Source organism: Hyperolius riggenbachi, chromosome 8 (assembly GCF_040937935.1).
Source record: "Hyperolius riggenbachi isolate aHypRig1 chromosome 8, aHypRig1.pri, whole genome shotgun sequence".
In the NCBI taxonomy this organism is placed as follows: Eukaryota; Metazoa; Chordata; class Amphibia; order Anura; family Hyperoliidae; genus Hyperolius; species Hyperolius riggenbachi.
Genome location: NC_090653.1, coordinates 37,633,928 through 37,658,726, shown reverse-complemented (window position 1 = coordinate 37,658,726; position 24,799 = coordinate 37,633,928). Strand labels below are relative to the sequence as shown.

Sequence of the window (24,799 nt, the reverse complement as noted above, 5' to 3'; positions counted from 1 at the left end):
TGCTCCGCCCACTTTTGCTGGATTTGTAACCTCGGTCACCAAGTGACCAACTGTGCCAAGTGTGAGGACTCTGGCCTGATTACTGTGAGAATGGCAGCCTTTTACATTTTTTTCCATTGACATGAATGGGTGAAATTTGATGTGCTGTTTGTAGCTCCGCCCAGGTAAGCAGGGGGGACACGAGAGCCCCAGAACATATCATCCCAGGTAGTAAGGGATCTGCATACCAAGTTTCGTTCAAATCGGTCAAGGCGTTTTCGAGCGATCGCGGCACATACACACACACACACACACACTCACACATCCGATTTTATATATATAGATTTACACAGATGGCAAAATATTCATATTCAATATGGCAATTTCATGATGGTTCTCAGCTCAGAGATCCTACAAGTAAGTTATTTGGATGCATTTGGAAACTAGAATTAGTATTTGAAAGCAAGCCATGAAAACAGGAGAAAAACGTACAAAATTCAGTGTTTGGCCGGTGAACTTGGAAATCTAAGAAGATGGGACAACAGTGCTTGCCACTCAGCGTAATTCTACAGGGAGTGCAGAATTATTAGGCAAATGAGTATTTTGACCACATCATCCTCTTTATGCATGTTGTCTTACTCCAAGCTGACTCCAAGCTGTATAGGCTCGAAAGCCTACTACCAATTAAGCATATTAGGTGATGTCCATCTCTGTAATGAGAAGGGGTGTGGTCTAATGACATCAACACCCTATATCAGGTGTGCATAATTATTAGGCAACTTCCTTTCCTTTGGCAAAATGGGTCAAAAGAAGGACTTGACAGGCTCAGAAAAGTCAAAAATAGTGAGATATCTTGCAGAGGGATGCAGCACTCTTAAAATTGCAAAGCTTATGAAGCGTGATCATCGTTTCATTCAAAATAGTCAACAGGGTCGCAAGAATAGTCGCAGGGTCGCGTGTGGAAAAACCAAGGCGCAAAATAACTGCCCATGAACTGAGAAAAGTCAAGTGTGCAGCTGCCAAGTTTGGCCATATTTCAGAGCTGCAACATCACTGGAGTGCCCAAAAGAAGAAAAACGAATGACATGGCCTCCTTGTTCACCTGATCTGAACCCCATTGAGAACCTGTGGTCCATCATAAACGTGAGATTTACAAGGAGGGAAAACAGTACACCTCTCTGAACAGTGTCTGGGAGGCTGTGTTTGCTGCTGCATGCAATGTTGATGGTGAACAGATCAAAACACTGACAGAATCCATGGATGGCAGGCTTTTGATTGTCCTTGCAAAGAAAGGTGGCTATATTGGTCACTGATTTGTTTTGTTTTTGAATGTCAGAAATGTATATTTGTGAATGTTGAGATGTTATATTGGTTTCACTGGTAAAAATAAATAAATAATTGAAATGGGTATATATTTGTTTTTTGTTAAGTTGCCTAATAATTATGCACAGTAATAGTCACCTGCACACACAGATATCCCCCTAAAATAGCTAAAACTAAAAACAAACTAAAAACTACTTTGAAAATATTCAGCTTTGATATTAATGAGTTTTTTGGGTTCATTGAGAACATGGTTGTTGTTCAATGATAAAATTAATCCTCAAAAATACAACTTGCCTAATAATCCTGCACTCCCTGTAGTGCAGTGTCTGCTGCAAACCTGCGGCTATTTTGCTTATTCCAACTTACCATAACCAAATGACGGTTTCCAAGCATGATGGTTGTTAAGGTTAGGCAAAGGCCAGGGGCGAGGTTGGGATTAGGTGGAGTCAGGGGGTGGGATGCTGTATTAGCGTTAGGAGTATCCAGACAATAGAATGTGGGAGTACCTCAGCATTCTAATTGTTTTTACTAATAGTCAAGAATAATTCTACTAATGTCACAAGTGTAGGGGAGTGCTGGGGCATGATTGCTATACTCACCTCAGTGCAAGCCATCCATTGTAACCACTCACTCCCTGTGACTGCCCTGCCAACGTCCAATGCAGAACAGTGTCGGGCAACATGAGCGGGCTGCCAGAGCCTAGAGATTCTCAGGATTTCTCTGACAACACTCACACAGCTTTGGGTAAGGAGTTGGTGGTTACCCAACTTAACAGCCTAGGCAGCATGAAAATCGAAATTAAGAGGACTGCAGATGCCATGCATAAGGTGAGCATGACTATCATACTCCATGCACCTACACATTCATCTATGATACCTTAAGAAGTCCACAAGCCCTACACCAGTCCACCAGCTATTCCAGGAGACTGCAGCAAAAGTGGATCAAGTGGCTGAATTATATATATTGTTTATCATATGCTCAAATTTGTGCCAAGTTTTCTGACTTGTGCTGTCCTACATACAAACTTGACATTGGTACAAACCATAGTACTTTTCTATTTCATCAAGCACTTTGTCCTCTAAACCACATATCTCAGAAAACCAAGACAGCTGATTGCGTTTCTATAAAATCCCACAGTTTGTATATAGCTGTCCATGTGTCCATCTCATAAGTGCATTTAAAGGTTCCACTAAGCAGCCTTATCAATATGCTCCTCAGCCGTGAGTCTTCAGGAGGTTGTGATAATAGTTCTCCTTCGTTATAAGTTCATCATGAGTGCCGCTCTCCACCAGCCGGCCTCCTTCCAGGACAAGAATCTGGTCTGCATTTTGTATTGTTCGTAGTCTGTGTGCGATGATCAGCAAAGAGAGTCCTGGGATATTCTGCAGAGACTGTTGGATCTGCAAGAGAAGCAAGACGTTGAAGTTACAAGGAAAAGACAGATGATAAACTGACAAGGCTGACCGGTCTTTCAGGCGTCTTACCTCATGTTCAGTTTCTACATCGAGACAACTTGAAGCCTCATCCAGAATCAGAAGGTTTGGTCGCCGAGAGAGAGCTCGGGCCAGGGCAATTCGTTGCTTCTGGCCGGCACCCATCTGAGTCCCACAGCTGCCAACATCTGCAACACACAGTGACTTCCAGGTCAGTAAGAACAGCACAAATCACAATCTCAAGAATAATGAATATTATTAATATAGGATTTAAATGTACCCAAGGTGGATTGTGACCCAAAAAATAAAGATACTTACCTAAGAAGAGGAAAGCCTCTGGATCTTCCAGAGTCCTCTCGTGTCCTCCTCACCCGCACTGTTGCTGAGCACAGACCACTGGAACATATATAACAAGAGATTGTCGAATATGTTATTGTGGCTGTGCTCCCCACTGTGTATGAGCGTGGCTGTGCTGCACCTGTGCGAGTTGGGCTGTGCAGTAAGTACAGACTGCCTGTCCCTGAGTGGCTCAATGCTACTGCTCAGGTGTGGCCATACTCACACAGGTCCTGGGCAGCGGTGGTGGCCTGCAGAAGGGCATGGGAAGCCTCTCTCCTCTTCCTTGGTAAGTATTTTTTTATGTTACAGGCCACCTAGTTTGTTCTTTAAAACCAGGCATATTGGACTGGGGGGGAGATACCACATTCTGGTCATTGGTACATTGGTATTGACATAAAAACGGGGGACTCATAGAAACAGAACACAGGCCTCCCTTATTGTAAATGTATTGCATATAGAACTGCAAAATACCTTTGTTCCTTTAGTGGAACCTCTTGAGCACTAAATGGCAAAAACGTTGGCCAGATAACCGTGGAGTTTTTAGGCTAGCCTGTTTAAATCTGATAAGGTTCTAATAGACCTGTAGATTAATAGAATCGGTACTCCACACAATGCTTTCAGGTTAAAGTAAACGCGAGACTGATATGACAAGAGGATTTTTACTTACTTGGAGCTTCTTGTAGTGTGTCAGTGGTTCCTCCTGGTCCGATCCATTGTGGTGCTGCAGCCAAATTGAAGGAGCCCAGTGACTACTGCGCATGTTCTGTTCTGGCTGCATGCCTCCTTGATCGTCCTTCCGAAACTTTCTGCCCATGCGCAGTTACGAGCCTGTACATACTCATGCCCCCAGCCTCGGAAGTGTGATCGAGGAGGCTCGCGGCCGGGACATGCCCATGCGCTATAGCCCGTGACTCAGCTGGGTCGTGGACATTCATTTGGCTGACAGCTGAGCAATGGATTGGAGTGGGAGGACATAAAGGACACTGACAGACTACAGGGGACACAGGTAAGTAAAAATCCTCTTCTTACCCCGTCTCATGTACACTTTAACCACTTCACCACTGAGGGGTTTTACCCCTTGAGCACCAGAGCAATTTTCACCTTTCAGTGCTCCTTCAATTCATTCGTCTATAACTTTATCATTACTTATCACAATGAAATTAACTATATCTTGTTTTTTCCGCCACCAATTAGGCTTTCTTTAAGTGGGACATTATGCCAAGAATTATTTTATTCTAAAAATGTTTTAATGGGAAAATAGGAAAAATGTGGGAAAAAATAATTTTTCAGTTTTCGACCATTATAGTTTTTAAATAATGCATGCTACTGTAATTAAAACCCATGAAATGTATTTGCCCATTTGTCCCGGTTATAAAACCGTTTAAATTATGTCCCTATCACAATGTTTGGCGCCAATATTTTATTTGGAAATAAAGGTGCATTTTTTTCAGTTTTGCGTCTATCCCTAATTACAAGCCCATAGTTTATAAAGTAACAGTGTTGTACCCTCCTGACATAAACATTTAAAAAGTTCAGTCCCTAAGGTAACTATTTATGTATTTTTTTTAATTGTAAATGTTTTAATTTTTTTTTAATTACAAAAAAAAATTAAAAAAAAAAAAAAAAGGGGAGTGTGGGAGGTAATGAGTTAATTTTTTGTGTATAAGTAATGAATTTGTATGTGAAAAATGATTTAGGGTGTAGTTTTACTATTTGGCCACAAGATGGCAACAGTAACTTTTTGTTTAATGCGACCTCCTTCCGGACGCTTGGAGGAAGCACTAGGAGGCTGGGTACGTTTTTTTTTTTTCACAATGATCGCGCTGCTTAGCGGAAAAGCAGCGGATCATAGCGGGGCTTAGATCAACGAACGTGAACGAATTTTCCCATTCATTGATCTCCGGGCGAGTGGCGGGCGTCGTGTTTACGAGCGCAAGTGCGCGCTACAGCGAGCGGCAGCGCGGGCAGCGGCGGGAGCGCAGAAAGTATGGATTTCTCCGTCCGGAGAAATTCGTACGGGCGGGGGTAAAGTGGTTAAAAATGTTTTGTCTTTATTGTATCCATTCAAAAAATAAATAAATAATTAAACTTGACTTGCCTAAATCAGCTGTGATTGTTAAAATTAAATACAAAAAGTCTAGACTATGAGTTTGGGAACAGACGCGTTTAGTAGTAAAGGGCAGTGTGTCCACACGTGCTAACACATGGCGTTATTGCGCAATGCAGCCCAGTTCTCGATCCATGTTCGCACTGCGACTTAGTGCCTGTATCATCAGCTTCTGAGCTGGAAAATATTAACACTTTCAATATACCTGTATAGCAAGTAGCTTTGAGAACTTTCCTTGATCGATTTTGAATTTAGTATAATGCATTTTCCTTTAGTTTTGGGATTTCTCAATTTTTTGGGGGGGTGAAATGAAATTAAATTGAGCAGTTTAGCTCAGCTCCATTCTTCTGAAGATACCCCCACATTGTTGCCGGCCCTCACCTGTGTTGTAGCCTTTTTCCATGTGCTCTATGAAATTCTCAGCTTTAGCCTCTCTGGCCGCTGTCACCAGATGCTCCTTAGACGTGTTCTGGAGACCATAGCCAATGTTCTCTCCAACTGTCCCAGCAAACAGAACAGGATCCTGAGCCACCAGCGCCATCTACAGGAAACATTATTCATTTACAGAGACTGTTTCACCTCAGTATTAACAAAACACAGAACATTTATATCACGCTTTTCTCCTTCTGCCGGACTCACAGCTTCAGAGCTGCAGCCACTAGGACACGCTCTATAGGCAGTAGCAGTGTTAGGGGGACTTGCCTAAGGTCTCCTACTGAATAAGTGCTGGCTTACTGAACAGGCAGAGCCAAGATTTGAACCCAGGTCTCCTGTGTCGGGCAGACACTGAAGTCTCGTAAAAATCATGTTTTTATTTAAAAAATGTGTTTATCATCATAGCCCTCCCTAAACCGCCACATCCCCGCCGCTGTAATCTATCTACATCCCCCCTAACTCCCTCTCCCCCGCAAAATCCTCAACTTTCTTGGTCGTGGATTTTGCTGCTAGAGGAGGCAGAACTATGAGCCGCAGCTCTGCCTCTTTACGTGTCACTCAGCCACGTATCTCCACCTCTCCCCCACCCCTCTCAGTGAAGGAAGACTGATAGGGGCGGGGGAGAGGCGGCGATCCGGGCTGATAGACGCGTGTGAGGCAGAGCTGCAGCTCATAGCTCTGCCTCTCACGGAAGCACTGCCCGGAATGCCCCCCGGGGAGTTAGGGGGGATTTAGTTAGATTACAGCGGCGGCGATGCAACAGATTAGGTAGGGCTAGCATGTTAAACACATTTTTTAAATAAAAACATGATTTTTATGAGACTTCAGAGTCTCTTTAACCATTACACTATGCTAGGGTAAATCAGATTTATATACAGATCATCTGATAGCCAAGTAGGCTGAGAGCCCAAAAAGAGATTTTTTTTTTTCCATAACAGACTTCTACAGGGGTTTTAACACTAAACATAACTAAAAGGTATAACAAATTAAGCATATAGGGAAAAGATTTTCAAGATGTTACAAAACAAATACAGTGGAACTTTGGTTCACCAGCATAATTTGTTCCGGAAACATGCTTGTAATCCAAAGCAATAATATCAAAGAGAATTTCCCCATAAGAATCGAAATTCTGATGATTTGTTCCACAATCCAAAAACTTTTATATAGAAATATTTAATACAAAGTCCTGTACTGTATAAGAATTCTAAAAGTCAATCGATTTGTTACATTAGAAATGATATATTTTAACTTTTTCTCCTGAGTTTTCTCCTAGGTGATATTTTCACACCATATTAACCACCCTGGCGTTCTATTAGCTGCGCCAGGGTGGCGCGCAGCAGTTTTTTTTTTTTTAATATATATTTTTTTTTTAATCATGTAGCTAGCGCTAGCTACATGATGCCCCCCTCCCTGCGGCGTCCGCCCTTACCTCTCGATCGCCGCCGGCTCTTACTCACATAAGGAAATCCCGTTCTGAACGGGATTTCCTTGAGGGCTTCCCCCATTTCCATGACAACGATCGCGATGACGTCATCGACGTCGTGACGTCAGACAGATTCCCGATCCACCCCTCAGCGCTGCCTGGCACTGATTGGCCAGGCTGCGCAGGGGTCTCGGCGGGGGGGGGGCGTTATGCGGAAGGTAGCGGCGCATCGGCGGCGAGCAGCGGCGATCGTCATCAACACGCAGCAAGCAAAGTGCTTGCTGCGCGTTTAAAAAAAAATTGTGAAAATCAGCCCAGCGGGGCCTGTGCAGCGCCCTCCGGCGGTCATGGACGAGCTGAGCTCGTCCATACCGCCAAGGAGGTTAATAAAATGCCTTTTAAGACAACAGCATTATGGAAAATACTACTAAATTTTGCCAGTGCTTTTTCAACTACGTTTTAGTACTTTTTTAACTGCAAAGTGCTGAAAAGTTATTTTAAACAGAAGATGAAAAATTATCTCCAAGGAGAAAACTTGGGAGAGAAAGTTATAAAAAAAAAATATATAAGTATAAAAACAAACGAGGCCAAAATGTGGATCTCAAATTAATGCTGGAAACATATAGTTCACAATAAAGCAATAATTTTTGTAAACAATAGATCACATGCATCCATGGTTCAGCTTTCTATTATTATATTTTCAAAAAAAAATCTGCAAGGCAGATCGACAAAACAGCTATATATGATTGACCATATGTTTATTTTTCATCTATCATGAGCAACTGCTCATTCTTTTTTTTTATTTACAAATAGATCTGATTTACCTGATCAAAACATAACATTTTTTCATACATATTGTACTATTAATGGGCACCTTAAAGAGAATCTGAAGCAATTCAAAAACAAAAAAATACAAAACACATACTTACCTAAAGAAAGAGAAGGCTCTGGCCTCTGGGTCCTAATGATAGAACAAACTGCACTCAGGATTCTTAAACATTGCATTCACAGGAAACAGAGCACAACAAAGGCACACACATGTTTCAGGCGGAGCCCGTCCTTGACCTGAGAAAGGGCTCCGCCCGAAACATGTTGTGTGCTTTGTTGTGCTCTGTTTGCTGTGAATGCAGTGTTTAAGAAGTCTTTTGAGTGCGGTCTCTAAGTTTGTTCTACAGTTACGTATTGCTGGAGTGGTGTACCTGCTGGGGACCTGCAAAGGTCAAGAGAGTCTGACCTGTCAAGTGGTGATGAAAGTGTGTGTTCGCATCTTGTCTTCCCATTCCTCTCATGGTCCCCGTATTCCAGCGCTGGATCCCCCTTAGCAGTCTTTGACCAATGGGTCGGAGACTGCTCTCTGCCGCTGTGGGAGGCTTCAGAAGTACGCTGTACGTAGCGGCCCATCTTCTAGAGAACTTGGGCTCTCAAAGATTTCCAAAGCCTCCTGCAGCGGCAGAGAGCAATCTCTGGCCCATCGATCCAGCGCTGGAATGCGGGGACCGCAAGAGGAACGTGAAGGCTCATTAGGGCCCAGAACCTCTACTTTCCTTAGGTGAGTATCTGTTCTTTTTTTTTGTTTGTTTGTTATTTGTTTATGACTTTAGACTATACTCAGCAGACCGCTCTGAAATTTCTTATTTAACAACCCAGTCTGCTTCACCCTGTAGTTCCAGTTCAGAGTACAATAAAGTTTTCACAAATATTTACAAAACTGAGATTAAATATTTCTTGGCTACGGCAGATAAAAGTGAGTTTCCTTATAAAAATCAGTGTACATTTCCCCTGACATTACCTTGATATGGAGATACTGATGCTTATATTCTGCTAGTGGTCTTTTGTCGAGAAGGATTTCCCCACTATCAGGCTCATAGAATCTCTCCAGCAGCGACACGCAGGTAGTCTTCCCACCTCCAGAGGGCCCCACCAGCGCGGTGAGAGTGCCAGGCTTAATGGTGAACGAGACGTTCTGGAGGACACAACATTGTATATGAGAAAATGCAAAAGGTCAGAAACACCAGATAATCTGTAACTAACTGTAACCTAAAAAGATCTAAAAAAAAAAAAAAAAAGATCGGCCATCAATTTTATTAAAGATTTAAAAAAAAACAAAAAAAACACTAGGGTACATATTTAAAGAGACTCTGTAATGAAAAAAGTTCCCCTAGGAGGTACTCACCTTGGTAGGGGAAAGCCTCTGGATCATATAGAGGCTTCTCCATCCTCCTGTGTCCCACGGTGGTCTCGCTGCATCCTACAAAATGCACAATTTGTCAGGCTGTGCAATATTCACCTTTTCTGGTTCCAGCGGGGATGCTGTTGCGGCTCTCTGCTTGGTAATTGGCGGAAATAGCTGATCTCTGTCTGGTCCGCTCTATTGCACAGGCGCAGGAGACTTGTGCCTGCGCAGTAGAGCGGACCTGACAGAGATCGGCTATTTCCGTCTATTTCCAAGCAGAGAGCTGCTACTGCGCCTGCGCTGGAGCCATGAAGGTAAATATTTATATACCCGCCAATCGGGGAGCTTTATCGCTGCCGCCGTCGGACACAGGAGCTTGGGAGAAGCATCGATAGGATCCAGAGGCTTCCCCCTACCTAGGTGAGTACCCCCAGGGGAATTTTTTAACTTACAGATTCTCTTTAAGACAGACGTGTGTGGAAAACCCAGTTGATGGTGCTTATTAGCAGGGTCGAACAAAATCCATCAAGACTTCTTTAGCGGCCAATGTTTTACTGATATTGTTGATATTGAAATTCTGATTTGCAATTCTTACTGGATGCTAGCAACACATGAAGAAAAATACATCATGCATGACTTTTTTAATTGCATCGAAAATCAGAATTTGTATATAAAATTGCATCAGAATCACAATTGTGTGTAGTGTAAAAGAACCCTCATACTGTATATTTTATCCAGGTCATCTTTTTGAACCACTCACCTTCAGGGCAGGAGTTTCTGGACGGGAAGGGTAGGAAAATGTCACATTCCGGAACTCGAACTCTCCACGAAGGTTCTCAGGGCATAGAGTTCCGGCTCTGGAGACCTCTGGCTCCTGGTCCAGGTACTGGAAGACTTTGGTGGCAGCTCCGGCCGAATGAGTGATCTCGCTGAGCATGTGGAACAGGGACTGAGAGACAGAGGAGACCACGTAAGCGAAGCATGTTTTACAAGAGCAGGCATCGTAGGATGTGACTTACTTTACAGCTAACCTCCAGAAAGAAAACCTTTTCAGATTAGACTGACGTGTGTGGCTACTGAACCAAACTGCAGTCATGAGTTCCATCACTTACCCGTAAGTAGTGTCCAGACTCTATTTGGTAGAGCATGAAGGACACCATCTGCCCACTGCTTATTGCACCGCTGTGGATCAAGTTGTGTCCGTAGCATAACATCACCACCTGAGTACCCAGGTTCACCGTCTGGTAGGAAGACAGAGAGACAGTAAGTGAGAGAGGAATACATTTAGACGTTTAATCTTCACTCAACACCAAAAAAAGAAGAAAGCATCTAAATGCAATGCTTGAGTTCACCGTTGTTTAATGAGGATCTCCATGCCATTCCATTGGCTGGAGTGTTAAAATTAAACCATACTCATGCATAACTTATAATGAAAACCCTTCCACCAGTTTCTATCACACACAATAATATGTATAAAGAAAAAAACCTAACTACCCCAACTTCACAGAATAGGCCTCCAATATGGAAATACATTGGGCTGGATTCACACTACACCAAAACCTGGACGGTAACAGCAGATCTGCTGTGTCCATCTATGTAACTGTAACAGACACGTCATAGCTCCATGCCCCCTATGGCATGTCCATGTTCCATGTGGTGTCGGGGAAAGTCATGCAGTGTTGGGACTTATTGTACCGCTACTGCAATGGACACATACACAATGCTGCTCCCACATTGCCCCACAGCTTGATCGCATCTGAGGGTATGTTTTTACCATGTTGAAATTGCTGCAATTATGAGACTGTCTCTATGCATGCCTTGGTTTTAACCACTTGCCGACCAGGGGATTTTTCAGTGATCGGTGCTGCGTGGGCTCTACAGCCCAGAGCACCGATCAGGAGTGCAGCAGGGCGATCAGACTACCCCCCTTTTTTCCCCACTAGGGGGATGTCCTGCTGGGGGGGGGTCTGATCGCTGCCGGCTGCATTTGCTTAGCGGTGGGGGGGGGGGGCTCTTCAAAGCCCCCCTCCGCAGCGTTCTCCGCCGTCTCACCCGCTCCCTCCCTCTCTCTCCCCCTGTGAGCTGCGCAGGACGGATTTCCGTCCTGCGCATTGAAGGATAGGCTTCAGCCTATCATATGCCGGCGATCCCCGGCCAATCAGAGGCCAGGGATCACCGATCTGCCTTACGAGCGCCGTATGATGTAAACAGCGGGGATTTCTTCCCCGCCTGTTTACAAACCCTCCGTGAACTGACATGGAAAGTTTCCATGGTAACCCGCAGACGACCAGTTTACGCCAATCGGCGTTAGCTGGTCGTCAAGAGGTTAAAGAAGCCTGTTACAATAAAGCTTTTTGATTAAGAAGACCAAACAGTAGTGCTGGATATATTCACCTTTAACTACACATTAATAAAAAATTTAGCTCAGCGCAATTTCCATTTACTGATCAGTGTGCACAGAGACTGATAAACAAACATGTAAAGGATCACCATATGGGGAGAATCGTACCCTGATGGCAAGCAGATACACGGCCCGCACGAAGTCCCTCCAGGTCTGCAGACGATGCGTCTTCATCAGAGACTCCATATATCTCTCGGCCTCCTCTTCCTCCGCAGCAAAGCTCTTCACCGTCTTCACAGTCTCAATGATCTCCTTGGCCAGGTCACTGGAGCTTGCGATGGAGTCCTGCACCTTCTTCACCAGATCCTGCACAGCAACAGCACACAATGCAACTCAGTGGCCTAAATTCTGGTAGGGTTATCAAACACTTAACATTATTTCACGTGAGACAATTCATCTCATGAGGTAATGACATTTAGCAATTCTGGTAGGTTTTAGTCATGTTTTACCTCATGAGGAAAATTATGGGGTAATTCATGAGGTAATTTACCGAAAATACCTATTCTCATGGAAATTAGGGGGCATGTTAGCACATAATTTACTGATCAGTTTAAAGGTCCGTACACACGCCGGACTTTAGGCAACGACGGGTCCGTCGTTGCCTCCCGCTGGGTGGGCGTGCCAGCGACAGTCCGGCGTGTGTACGCTCTGTCGTCAGACTGATACGGCTGTTCCTGAGCGATCCGCCGGGCGGATCGCTCAGGAACAGCCGTATCAGTCTGACGACAGAGCGTACACACGCCGGACTGTCGCTGGCACGCCCACCCAGCGGGAGGCAACGACGGACCCGTCGTTGCCTAAAGTCCGGCGTGTGTACGGACCTTAAGACCTGCCTGTACCTGGAGGTAAAGTCAATTTGAATGCATTTTGCATTTGCATTTTGAGTTCCAATTGCTGTTTAACCATTTCAGCCCGCGGGGATTTTTCACCTTATGCAGCGGAGCAATTTTCACCTCCCATTAATTCGCTAATAACTTTATCACTACTTATCACAATTTATTGATCTATATCTTGTTTTTTTCCGCCACTAATTGGGCTTTCTGTGGGTGGTACATTTTGCTGAGAGCCACTTTACTGTAAATGCATTTTAACAGGATTAGTAAGAAAAAAATGGAAAAAATTCATTATTTCTCAGTTTTCGGCCATTATAGCTTTAAAATAATCCATGCTACCATAATTAAAACCTATGTATTTTATTTGCCCGTATGTCTCGGTTATTATACCATTTACATTTTGTCCCTATCACAATGTATGGCGCCAATATTTTATTTGGAAATAAAGGTGCATTGTTTCCATTTTGCGTCCATCACTATTTACAATCTTATAAATTTAAAAAATGTTTGTAGTATACCCCCTTCAAATGCATATTTAAAAAGTTCAGACCCTTTGGTAACTATTTCTGTCTTTTTTTTTTAATTGTAATTTTTTTTTTCATTAAAAATTTTATTTGGGGAATATTTTGGTGTTGGACATAAACAGTTATTTTTTTAATGTTGTTAGATGCGTAAATTTTAATGTAGAAAATGTGTTGATGTAGTTTTACTATTTGGCCACAAGATGGCCACCTTCCTTTTTGGTTTCCCTCCTTGTACTTCTCACTATGCGGAAGTACAAGGGGGATGCGTACATTTTTCCGGGCAGAAGAGCCGAAGCCTCACGGGTGAGCGCTTCGGTTTTTCTGCGGGGGAAAGGGATCGGGGATCGGTGATCGGGAACCATGTTCTCTTTCACTGATCCCAGGGCTACCGGGGGACACAGCGGGGACACGGGGGCGCACACCCGCGATCGCGCACAGGAGCGGGAGAGCGCAGCTGAGCAGCCGCCCGGAATTTAGCTTCACGTCTGGGCGGCTGAAATGGTGAAGTGTCGTTCCTATTCAGGCTGTGTAATGGAAAAGAATAATAGAAACTCCAAATATTTACAGATTTTTTTTTTTAAGGGATGAATATAAATATACTTTTCATAGGTTGCTACATAATCAAATACACCTTTCCCCTCAAAAAAAAAAAAAAAAAAAATTCTTCCAAAGACTATCCTAACTTATGGAAGACAATTAAAGACTACTATTATTGATTTACTGCATGCTTACCGCTGAGATACCTCAAGTTTTACCTCACTTTATGCATTTACCTCATATTTTACCTCATGTTCAGAAATGGAGAAAACTCTTTCAGAATTGCTAAAAAAAGAGGAAAATACCTCATGAGGTATTTTACCTACAAAAAAATATTTACCTCACATAGCTACCAGAATTGAGGCCAGTGTGGTTTAAGCTCCCTGGCATTATGATTGTTTACAGATTTAGGGTCTAAAGGCCGTGCAATTTTCTCACAAGCTTTTAGACCTTAAAGAAAAAAAAAAACATGTCAAAGAAAAATCTGCAGCAGCTCCTACATATAACTCACTCAGGCACAGGATCACCGCTCTGAGCTGGGGATTTCTGTCCCGAGCCTGACTCGGGATTAACGCTGAGGAGGTTAACCTGCCTGGCGTTCTATTAAGATCGCCGGGGAGGCTGCGGGAGGGTTTTTTTTTTAATTAAAAAAAAACTATTTCATGCAGCCAACTGAAAGTTGGCTGCATGAAAGCCCACTAGAGGGCGCTCCGGAGGCGATCTTCTGATCGCCTCCGGCGGCAAGAAATAACACGGAAGGCCGCAATGAGCGGCCTTCCGTGTTTCGCTTACCTCGTCACCATGGCGACGAGCGGAGTGACGTCATGGACGTCAGCCGACGTCCTGACGTCAGCCGCCTCCGATCCAGCCCTTAGCGCTGGCCGGAACTTTTTGTTCCGGCTAAGCTAGGCTCAAGCGGCTGGGGGGACCCTCTTTCGCCGCTGCATGCGGCGGATCGCCGCACTGCAGCGGCGATCAGGCAGCACACGCGGCTGGCAAAGTGCCGGCTGCGTGTGCTGCTTTTTATTTCAGCCAAATCGCCCCAGGAGCGCCTGAGCGGCAGGCTCCGGCGGTACTGGACGAGCTGAGCTCGTCCAGACCGCCCAGCAGGTTAAAGAAGAACTGAGACTAAGGATCAGTAGCCAATATCCCCACAAGAAATCTTTAGGGCTTATTCACACTAGAAAGTGCTTTGAAATGCATTAAAATGCACGAACAAAACTCACGAATTTGTCAGTGGGTTTTTGTGCATTTCTATGAGTTTCTATGTGTTTTACTGCATTGTCAAACCACTGTGAAGTGACGTAGAGGGAAAGGACCAGCTGATTCATTAGCTTATATGTATGATCCATGTGCTGACACGCATGTAGCATGTATTTCTATGCATTTCCAGGCGTTTTAGTCACTCCCGAGTTGAAATACACGGCACAGCAACTCACTGCTGTAGTGTGAATGTTAAAATGAAATATGGACTTTCATGTTACCATGTTTAATGCACACTATGTGCAACTCACAAGGCGTGATCATAAACAGATAATCAGGGATGTCTGTATGGCTGATATTGTGGTGAAACCCCTCCCACAGTGTGATGTCAGGACCTAGGTCCTGACATCACACTGTGGGAGCCTCATTGCATTTTGGAAAATAACAGATGTTTCCGACTGACAAGCAACCAATATCTCCCTATATGCATTTGTATATCTATAAAAAAAACAACCTTTTAGCCTGCCACATTGTTAGGGGGTGTGGTTATGAATAATGGCAGTTGGTGCTGTCTGTTTTTTCCCATGTCTTCCAGTAGTAAAGATGATGATGTGCAGGCTGATTGTGAATCAAACAATATGAACAAATTACATGGCCAATATCAATCATTTAATACAAATACATAAAGCCCTTCCCCCCGGCCTATGTACATTTACCTGGTGATACGTGTTGTAGAGGCTCTGCACAATCCAGATGAGCGGGGTGCTGATGAGGGTAAGCAGAGTCAGATTCCAGGAGACGGCGATCATGAAGCAGTAATGGCCAACACACTTCACCAGCATCCGCAGCGTAATGTTCACATTGGCAGCAATAGAGCGGCTCACCAGTGTTGTGTCATTGGACAGACGGGAGGTGATCTCTCCTGAAAGGACCAATCATCATCGTGTTTAATTCCTTAATGCTCATACAAAGTGAAAAGACAAGACACAACATTTATATTGCGCTTTTCTCTTGGTGGACTCAAAGCACCAGAGCTACAGCCACTTAGTGTGCGCTCTATAGGCAGTAGCAGTGCTAGGGAGTCCTGCCCAAGGTCTCCTATTGAATAGGTACTAGCTCACTGAACCGGAGGAGCCAGGTTTTGAACCCTGATCTCCTGTGTCCAAGGGAAAGCCCTTAACCACTTTATCCACCACTACAGTATATCTACGTCCTCTGTGACTTCATCTAAGCCACGAGTCAGTAGATATACATATTGTAGCGAAGCAGTGCTGTGCAGGATTGGGATTGTTTCTGGCACTATCTGATGTAGCACTAACTGGTGAACGGGAATATATGTTCTCTGAGCTAATGAGATTGATTTTTACAATTATTTTTATTATTTATTTATTGTATTTATAAAGCGCCAACATATTACGCAGCGCTGGACATTAGTTTAGATTACAGACAATATTTAAGGGTGACATACATCAATATGACAATACAGGAATACAAGAAAAACCAGATCACACAGCACAGTATGAGTACAAGGTAATGCTTAGTCAGTCACTGGATGGAGCATGGAGATTAGGCAAGTTAGGTTCACTCAGATGCATAGCATGGGTTCACAGAAATGGAGGTGCATGATCACGTAGGACACAAAAGGAGGAGGACCCTGCCCAAAGGCTTACAATCTAGAGGGAGAGGTAGGGACACAAAAGGTAGGGGACCAGAGTTCAGCTGTGGGTTTAGAGCACCTGGGGGGGCGGTAGGCCAGAGCGAAGAGGTGAGTTTTGAGGGCCTTCTTGAAGATGTTGAAGGAGGGGGCTGCCCTAATGGGTGGAGGTAGGGAGTTCCATAGTGTTGGAGCAGTTTTTGAGAAGTCCTGGAGGCGTGCATGGGACTGGGTGATGCGGGGGGGCGGTCAGGCGAAGTTCATTGGAGGAGCGGAGTGAGCGGCTTGGTGTGTATCTCTGAGTAAGATCAGAAATGTGGGTTGGACAGGTTTTGTGGACAGATTTGTATGTCAGACACAATATCTTGAATCTGATTCTGGACTGGATAGGAAGCCAGTGGAGGGATTCACGGAGGGGATCCGCCATGGTGGAGGGATGGGAGGAGTGGATAATTTTGGCTGCCGCGTTCATGATGGTATGCAGTGGGGCTGTTCAGGTCATAGGGAGACCAGACAGAAGGGCATTGCAGTAGTCAAGGCGGGAAATTATGAGGGCATGGATGAGGAGTTTGGTGGTGGCAGACGTCAGGAAAGGGCGAATCTTACAGATGTTACGAAGGTGACCATTAAAAATACTTTTATTTTCTCAGTTCATAGTGAAAAATACACTCTGCAGCATTATTTCAGAATCAAATATCTTCACCGTAAATTGTGAAAGGAACATAATCTAAAGCTGGCCACTAACGGTCCAATTTCTAGTGAAAAATCGTTCGAGCGATCAGAAATTCTGATCGGACTAAAAATCGTTCACTACACCATCAACTAACCAATCATTGCTTCCTATCTATCACGACCACCAAGAAAATCCAAATTTGCGTTCGACGAAAATTCATTCGAGCGACATTTTTTTCACTCGTTCATAATCGATTGTGTCCACCAATGGAAATTATTTACAACCAATCCGATCAGAATTTCTGATCGCTCAAACGATTTTTCGCTAGAAATTGGACCGTTAGTGGCCAGCTTAAGTTTTGTGATAAGCTGTAAGAATAGCCAAACAAAATTTGTTTTTTTTTATCTACAGTAGCACTTTATATTTTTAAACTGGAATTAGTAAAACTGAGAAATAATGTGTTTTTTCCTTGTTTTCCCATTAAAATTCATAAAAAACTAAATTTGAGGGGAAAAAATGGCATACAATGAAAGCCTAGTTTGTCTTGAAAAAAAAAACAATACATATTTCATTTCTGTGTCATAATTAGGGATAAAGTTATTTCTGATTAAATAAGGACATAGCTAAACTGTCAAAACTGCTCTGGTCCATAAGTGGGAAACAAGGTCTGGATGCGAAGTTCTTAAAGGGAACCAGAAACGAAGCACCCTTGTGTATTTTACCATGTATATCAGTAAGAACATTAGAGAAAACACTTACCATGCTCTCTGTTTCATCCTCACTGCTAAAAGTGTCTGTTATCAGCAGTCATAAGAATCCCAGACTGAGCATTCAATCTGGCTTTGCTGGGAATGATTATTGCTGAGTCATTATAGCAGAGCCACAAGGGGGCAGGTTTGGGCTTGAAAAGACACCACAGAAGACAGACTCAGCTATAATCTTTCCGTAGCAAAGCTAGACTGAGCAGCCTGAGTGCTCAGTCGGGGATTCTTATCAGAGGTGATAACAGTCAGATTAAACAGAGAACAATGAAACAAAGAGCAGATTAGGTGTTTACTGTCATGTTCCCATTGATTTATAAGGTAAAATACAAGAGGGTGCTTCATCTCTGGTTCTCTTTAACCAGTACACTAGCCAAGTGTACTGGTAAAGGGCTCTGCAAACCTCCCAACTCTTACAGGTGTAGGGGGTGTGCATGTGCATACAAGGAGAACTTGGTGACAGACTTTAGAGATGACATTCCGCAACACACCATAAATGCCAAAATTCTGCCTTTATTTATGCACACAGCCCCCTCAATGTAACTACATATCTAAACTGATTTGTTAGAGATTATTATTGCTAGCATTACATGTCCACAAAGTTTTCTTCATTTTTTGCCCAGCAATGTACAAAAGATCATCAGCACGTCTCGGCAATGTCCTTACTGACTCGGGGAGTCCCAACCACTGGCTGGAGGTCCATCAAGCCTTACAAATCCTGTGCGGCATTCAACATATCCAGTTTGGACCCGACCCTTAAAGGATACCCGAAGTGTACAGTGCCAAGCACACAAATAACTAGGCTGTGTTCCATTTTTTCTTTCTCTGCCTGAAAGAGTTAAATATCAGGTATGTAAGTGGCTGACTCAGTCCTGACTTAGACAGGAAGTGACTACAGTGTGACCCTCACTGATAAGAAATTCCCCTTTGTATCTCTTTCTTGCTCTCAGAAGCAATTTTCTGCTAGGAAAGTGTTTTAGAATTTAGAAGTGTTGAAATTTCTTATCTGTGAGGGTCACACTGTAGTCACCTCCTGTCTAAGTCAGGACTGAGTCAGCCACTTACATATCTGATATTTAACTCTTTAAGACAGAGAAAGGAAAAAAAAGGAACACAGTATAGTTATTGTACATACACATGTCTATCTCACCTTGTCACATGTCACTTCCGGTATCCTTTAAAAGTGTTTTCCAACAATTGCGGTATTTCATACGTAGTGATATAGCCTGGGGCGTGTTGGTCTATTGTTTATATTATAGTACTGTGAACCAGACAACTGAGCACTTGACAAAGGGCGTCAGGACCAAAACATTGTGCTGGCTTGCTATGCTGTAACACCACATGTGAAATACAGCAATTGTTGGAGAATTTTTCCCATGTTAAGGATCAAGTTCAAACTGGATTTGCTGACTGCTTAACTTCTTGCTCCCCCGACAGCTAGGACCCCTCCAAAATGCCTCTGACACTTATGGGGGCCTGCATTAGGGATTATTTCAATATAACAAGAGAAAATGGCACAGTACCTGTTTTCGTTGTCTCAAAGAAGGCAATGTCCTGTTTGGCAAAGGCTCGAAAGAGCAGACCCCGTAAGCGGTGAGTGAGGCGAGAGTGGCAGAATATGAAGAGCCCTCCTCGGCAGCCGGCAGAGATGGAGCTACAGAGAGACAAAGAGGCATCAATACACGTGACAGCTCTATATGTACAACATTGAGCCAAGAACAGCCACACAGCATTCACAGAGAGGTAACGGTGTTGTAGTGGTTAGCACTCTCGCCTTGCAAGCGCTGGGTCCCCGGTTCCAATCCCAGCCAGGTCAACATCTGCAAGGAGTTTGTATGTTCTCCCCCTGTCTGTGTGGGTTTCCTCCAGGCATTCCAGTTTCCTCCCACATCCCAAAAACATACAGATAAGTTAATCGGTTTCCCCCCAAAAAATTGGCTCTAGACCATACATGCACTACACGATATACATACATATGACTATGGTAGGGACTAGATTGTGAGCCACTCTGAGTGACAGTTAGTGACAAGACAATATAATCTGTACAGCGCTGCGTAATATGTCGGCGCTATATAAATACTTAAATAAATACAGCTGAAACCCGCGTGCGTTCATGCACACACAGCTACAGAGAGACAGAGAGGCATGAAGACACAGACTATATGTACATCACTGAGCCAACAACAGCCACACAGTATTCACATAGAGTCAGAACTCAAGCTAAAACACACACACACACTCTATATGAACAGCCACACAGCATACACACACACCAGCTCTATATGAACAGCCACACAGCATAGACACACACACACATACACACACACCAGCTCTATATGAACAGCCACACAGCATACACTCTCACACACACACACTCACACACGTACACCAGCTTTATATGAACAGCCACACCGCACACACACACACACACACACACCAGCTCTATATGAACAGCCACTCAGCATACACACACACACACACACACACACACACACACACACACACACCAGCTCTATATGAACAGCCACTCAGCATACACACACACACACACACACACACACACCAGCTCTATATGAACAGCCACTCAGCATACACACACACACACACCAGCTCTATATGAACAGCCACTCAGCATACACACACACACACACACACACACACACACACACACACACACACACACACACACACACACAATGTATGCAGAAAAGCTCTATATGTACAACACTGAGGGTAAGGCCACATACACACATCAGACCATAGTCTTTTGAAAATTAAAGATCACAGACTAATTTTACCACCCTTCATGTAGTATGAGAGCCATACTCTACACAGTCTATTCTATGGAGCTGAACTCCCCATCAGAAAAAAATCTTTGCAAGATGCTGCACACAAAGATGCTGTACAGACACAAAAGATCTGTATCTGCAAAAGATCTGTTCCTGCCAAAGATCCATTCCTGCAAAATGCATTCATAGTCTATGAGATCTGCAGATCCTCATACACACCTTGTTTAACTGACATTCATCTGCAGATCAGACAATCATCTGCAGATCTGAAAATCCATCCTGGTGGATCTGATCTGCAGATGAATGTCTGTTAAACCAAGTGTGTATAACGATCTGCAGATCTCATAGACTATGAATGCATTTTGCAGGAACGGATCTTTTGCAGGAACAGATCTTTTGCAGATACTGATCTTTTGAATGTGTACAGCATGTCTAAGATAAACAGGGCGCTCTACAGAAAGCCACAGATAAAGTGCTCAAACTTTACACAAAACATGATAAAAGAACAGCTAAAGGCTATAATAGCTGTTTCCCGATAATGTCCTTTGTTTATAGTGTGATAAAAGTCCACATAGATCTTCTTCCAACTTTCTTAAAGAGACTCTGTAACAACAAAAACCTCCCCTGGGGGGTACTCACCTCGGGTGGGGGAAGCCTCCGGATTCTAATGAGGCTTCCCACGCCGTCCTCTGTCCCACGGGGGTCTCGCCGCAGCCCTCCGAACAGCCGGCGACTGTGCCGACTGTCAGTTCAATATTTACCTTTGCTGGCTCCAGCGGGGGCGCTGTGGCGACTTTCGGCACGGAAATAGACGGAAATACCCGATCTCCGTCGGGTCCGCTCTACTGCGCAGGCGCCGGAAACTTGCGCCTGCGCAGTAGAGCAGACCCGACGGCGATCGGGTATTTCCGCCTACTTCGGCGCCGAGAGGCATCAGAGCGCCTGCGCAGGAGCCAGGAAGGTAAATAATGACGTCACCGCTGCCCGGACTGCACGGAGGGCTACAGCGAGACCCCCGAGGGACGCAGGACGGCGTGGGAAGCCTCATTAGGATCCTGAGGCTTCCCCCACCCGAGGTGAGTACCCCCCAGGGGCCGTTTTGGCGTTACAGTTCCTCTTTAAGGATGAATAAACTTCACACTTCCTGAACTATATGATAATAGTATACGCTCACCAGAAATGACGGCTGCCCTTCTCAGGATCAGCCTACAACGCTTCTGGCCCAGCCAGTACTTTCTCAATGTTCCAGCGTGCTTTCCTTCATCTACTTCCTCCAACCATAAGAGACAGAGACAAAAAACACTCCAATAGTGTGATACTGTATGATTCAGGTAGATTCTATTGCACCAGTGCTCCCAGTTTTTACATCAGCACCCAGTGCTCCACCACCGAATAATCAATAAAGCCTTTCACCGCACGATCTGGCTGACCCAGCACAGACCAGCAATAATCACTTTACAGATGACATCAGGCTTGTCCCCTCATTGGCAGCGCTCCTAGGACTCAAAGCCGAGCTAGACATTAATTGCTTCATAGCTGATGACTAGGAACTGGGGTGTGTATGTGTGAATCACGGCAGCACACATACGCTATCTGCAATGTATGTTGGGATGGTGGTTTATTTGGGTGGGCCTGTGGGGTGTAAATACACTTGACATATGTGCCAACCGGTTTGAAACTTAGTCTAAATTGATGTTAAAGTGGTGTTGCCAACATGGAGGAGTGGGATTTGTTTGATGGTTTGGGACGAGAAGGCATAATCCAGATATTGGATTAAAACATAGGGGGCTTAGCATAATTTATGAGTTACAATTTATGAGTTATGTATATAAAGAAGGGGAGATATAAAGTGAACTATTTCCCTCAAAAAATTGTTCCCATAAATGCTCCAGGAAGTATGTAGTATAATATTAATTATTTAATTATTTATCTATTTCACTTTCTCTACCCAAGTCACTAACACTGTGCAGAGTGCCTCTTTATGGGGATGGTAAAGTGAGGGGTAAATACAAAGGAACACAATCTTACGCTGTCAGAATGGTCAGGCTAGAGGAGATTGCTTTTTTTGAGCCACCGTAGATAGGATGGAAGGGATGAGAAAGGAATGATGGGAAATGTAGTTTAGTATGGGATGCAATGTTATGGATTCTGGCATGGGTACGCACTGTTTCCGTGCAGGAAACAAAAGATATGACGGCAAGTAGCGGGGCTTGTCTGCCCAATCATAATCCGTGCTAGAGTTTAAAGGGTAGAAATAAGGGAATGATGGGAGATATAGTTTGGATGGGGAAAGGAGCCGGTATCTGGCGCAGAGATTAAACATTTGGGGAATGTGTATAGCCAATGGTGTACCCTCATTCGTACGAGGGGTGGAGTGTTAGGAGTGTCAGCCAATTATGACAAATAAGGAGGTGACGAGTGAACTATGCCGAGCCCCATGACAATGCTGATCATATGATGTGGGGGAGGTAGTAGATAGCGTCCTCTCGCTCTGATTGGCCCTAGCCCCTGATGAGTCATAGGACGAAACTAGTTGGGCGTGGCCTAAGGAGCGAGGGACGCTGAAAGAGCTCAACAGGATTTTACATGCGCATTTGTTTCTACAATATTGTAAGTGCACTACGTTTTAACTATTTTAATAAAAGAAGATTTTACACTATGTCTGGCCCTGTTTGAGTCCTAGGAGCGCTGCCAATGAGGGGACAAGCCTGATGTCATCTGTAAAGTGATTATTGCTGGTCTGTGCTGGGTCAGCCAGATCGTGCGGTGAAAGGCTTTATTGATTACTAGCTGATTGCCCGGCGTTGCCCGGGTATGTATTTGGCTGGTGTTGGCTCCGCTTACTTTTTCTAACCCTAACACACAATTACTCACTGACCAAGTTTGTGAGCTTTGCGGTCTTTGGTATCAATAATCTGCAGTGAAATGAAACAAATCTGATTGGCTGTGTGTGGCTCCACCCCCTTTTCTGGATTTGAACCCCAGTCACCCAATAACCAACTGTACCAGGTTTCAGGCCTGTGCCATTATCAGTTCAAGAATGGTAGCAATTAAATATTCCCCTTGAAAAGCAACAGGTGACATTTGATTCACTTTTGTAGGCCCCACCCACTTTTCTGAATATTAATCCCAGTCACCCAGTGACCAACTGTGCAAAGTTTAAAAACCCTGCTAACAGAATGGCTGCAGTTTACATTTTCCCAGTGAAATTTGTATTTGTCTCCACCCACTGATGACCCGGCGTTGCCCAGGTATGTATTTAACTGGTGTTGGCTCCGCCCACTTTCTAACCCTAACACACAAACACTCAATGACCAAGTTTGTGAGCTTTGGGGTCCTTGGCATCAATAATTTGTATATTCCCATAGAAATTAAACAAATCAAATAGGCTGTTTGTGGCTCCACCCCTCTCCAGCATTTGAACCCCAGTCACCCAATGACCAACTGTAGCAGGTTTGAGGCATCTGCTATTAACAGTGTAAAAATGGCAGCAATTGAAATATTCCACTTGAAAATCAACAGGTGAATTTTGATCGGCCATTATAGGCTCCACCCACTTCCCTGAATATTAACCACTTCAGCCTACAGCTTCGAAAATCTTATGCATCCGAGCAATGTTCACCTCCCATTCATTCGCTAATAACTTTATCGCTACTTATCAAAATTAATTGATCTATATCTCGTTTTTTCCGCCACTAATTAGGCTTTCTTTGGGTAGTACATTTTGCTAAGAGCCACTTTACTGTAAATGCATTTTAACAGGAAGATTAAGATAGAAATGGAAAAAAATCATTTTCTCAGTTTTTGGCCATTATAGTTTAAAATTAATACATGCTACAGTAATTAAAACCCATGCATTTTATGTGCCCATTTGTCCCGCTTATTACACCATTTAAATTACGTCCCTATCACAATTTATGGCGCCGATATTTTATTTAGAAATAAAGGTGCATTTTTTCAATTTGCGTCAATCACTATTTACAAGCTTATAATTTTAATAAATTTAATAAGATACTCTCTTGACATGTATATTTAAAAAGTTCAGACCCTTAGGTAACTATTTATGTAGTTTTTTTTTTTTTAATTGTAATTTTTTTTTTTTTTTAATACAAAAATGTATTTGGGTAATTTTAGTTTGGGAGGTAAATGGCTAATTTTAGATGTAATATAATGTATTTTTTCATTCAATACAGGTATGTGGGTGCAGTTTAC

At 43.7% G+C, this 24,799-nt stretch overlaps 1 protein-coding gene across 1 annotated transcript in view; it reads right to left on the bottom strand.

The window, feature by feature from the left end:
• Window positions 1–291: 291 nt before the first annotated feature.
• LOC137528733 (antigen peptide transporter 2-like) overlaps window positions 292–24,799 on the bottom strand; it is a 38,520-nt gene continuing 14,012 nt past the window's right edge. Inside the window, exons 4-12 of the mRNA XM_068250253.1 lie at window positions 19,322–19,452; window positions 15,427–15,632; window positions 11,722–11,919; window positions 10,325–10,453; window positions 9,973–10,161; window positions 8,829–9,002; window positions 5,563–5,722; window positions 2,787–2,923; window positions 292–2,702 (exon numbers count right to left, since the gene is read on the bottom strand). Of these exons, the coding sequence (XP_068106354.1) occupies window positions 2,517–2,702; window positions 2,787–2,923; window positions 5,563–5,722; window positions 8,829–9,002; window positions 9,973–10,161; window positions 10,325–10,453; window positions 11,722–11,919; window positions 15,427–15,632; window positions 19,322–19,452 (1,510 nt within the window). The 3' untranslated portion in view covers window positions 292–2,516. The remainder of the gene's footprint in view (window positions 2,703–2,786; window positions 2,924–5,562; window positions 5,723–8,828; window positions 9,003–9,972; window positions 10,162–10,324; window positions 10,454–11,721; window positions 11,920–15,426; window positions 15,633–19,321; window positions 19,453–24,799) is intronic.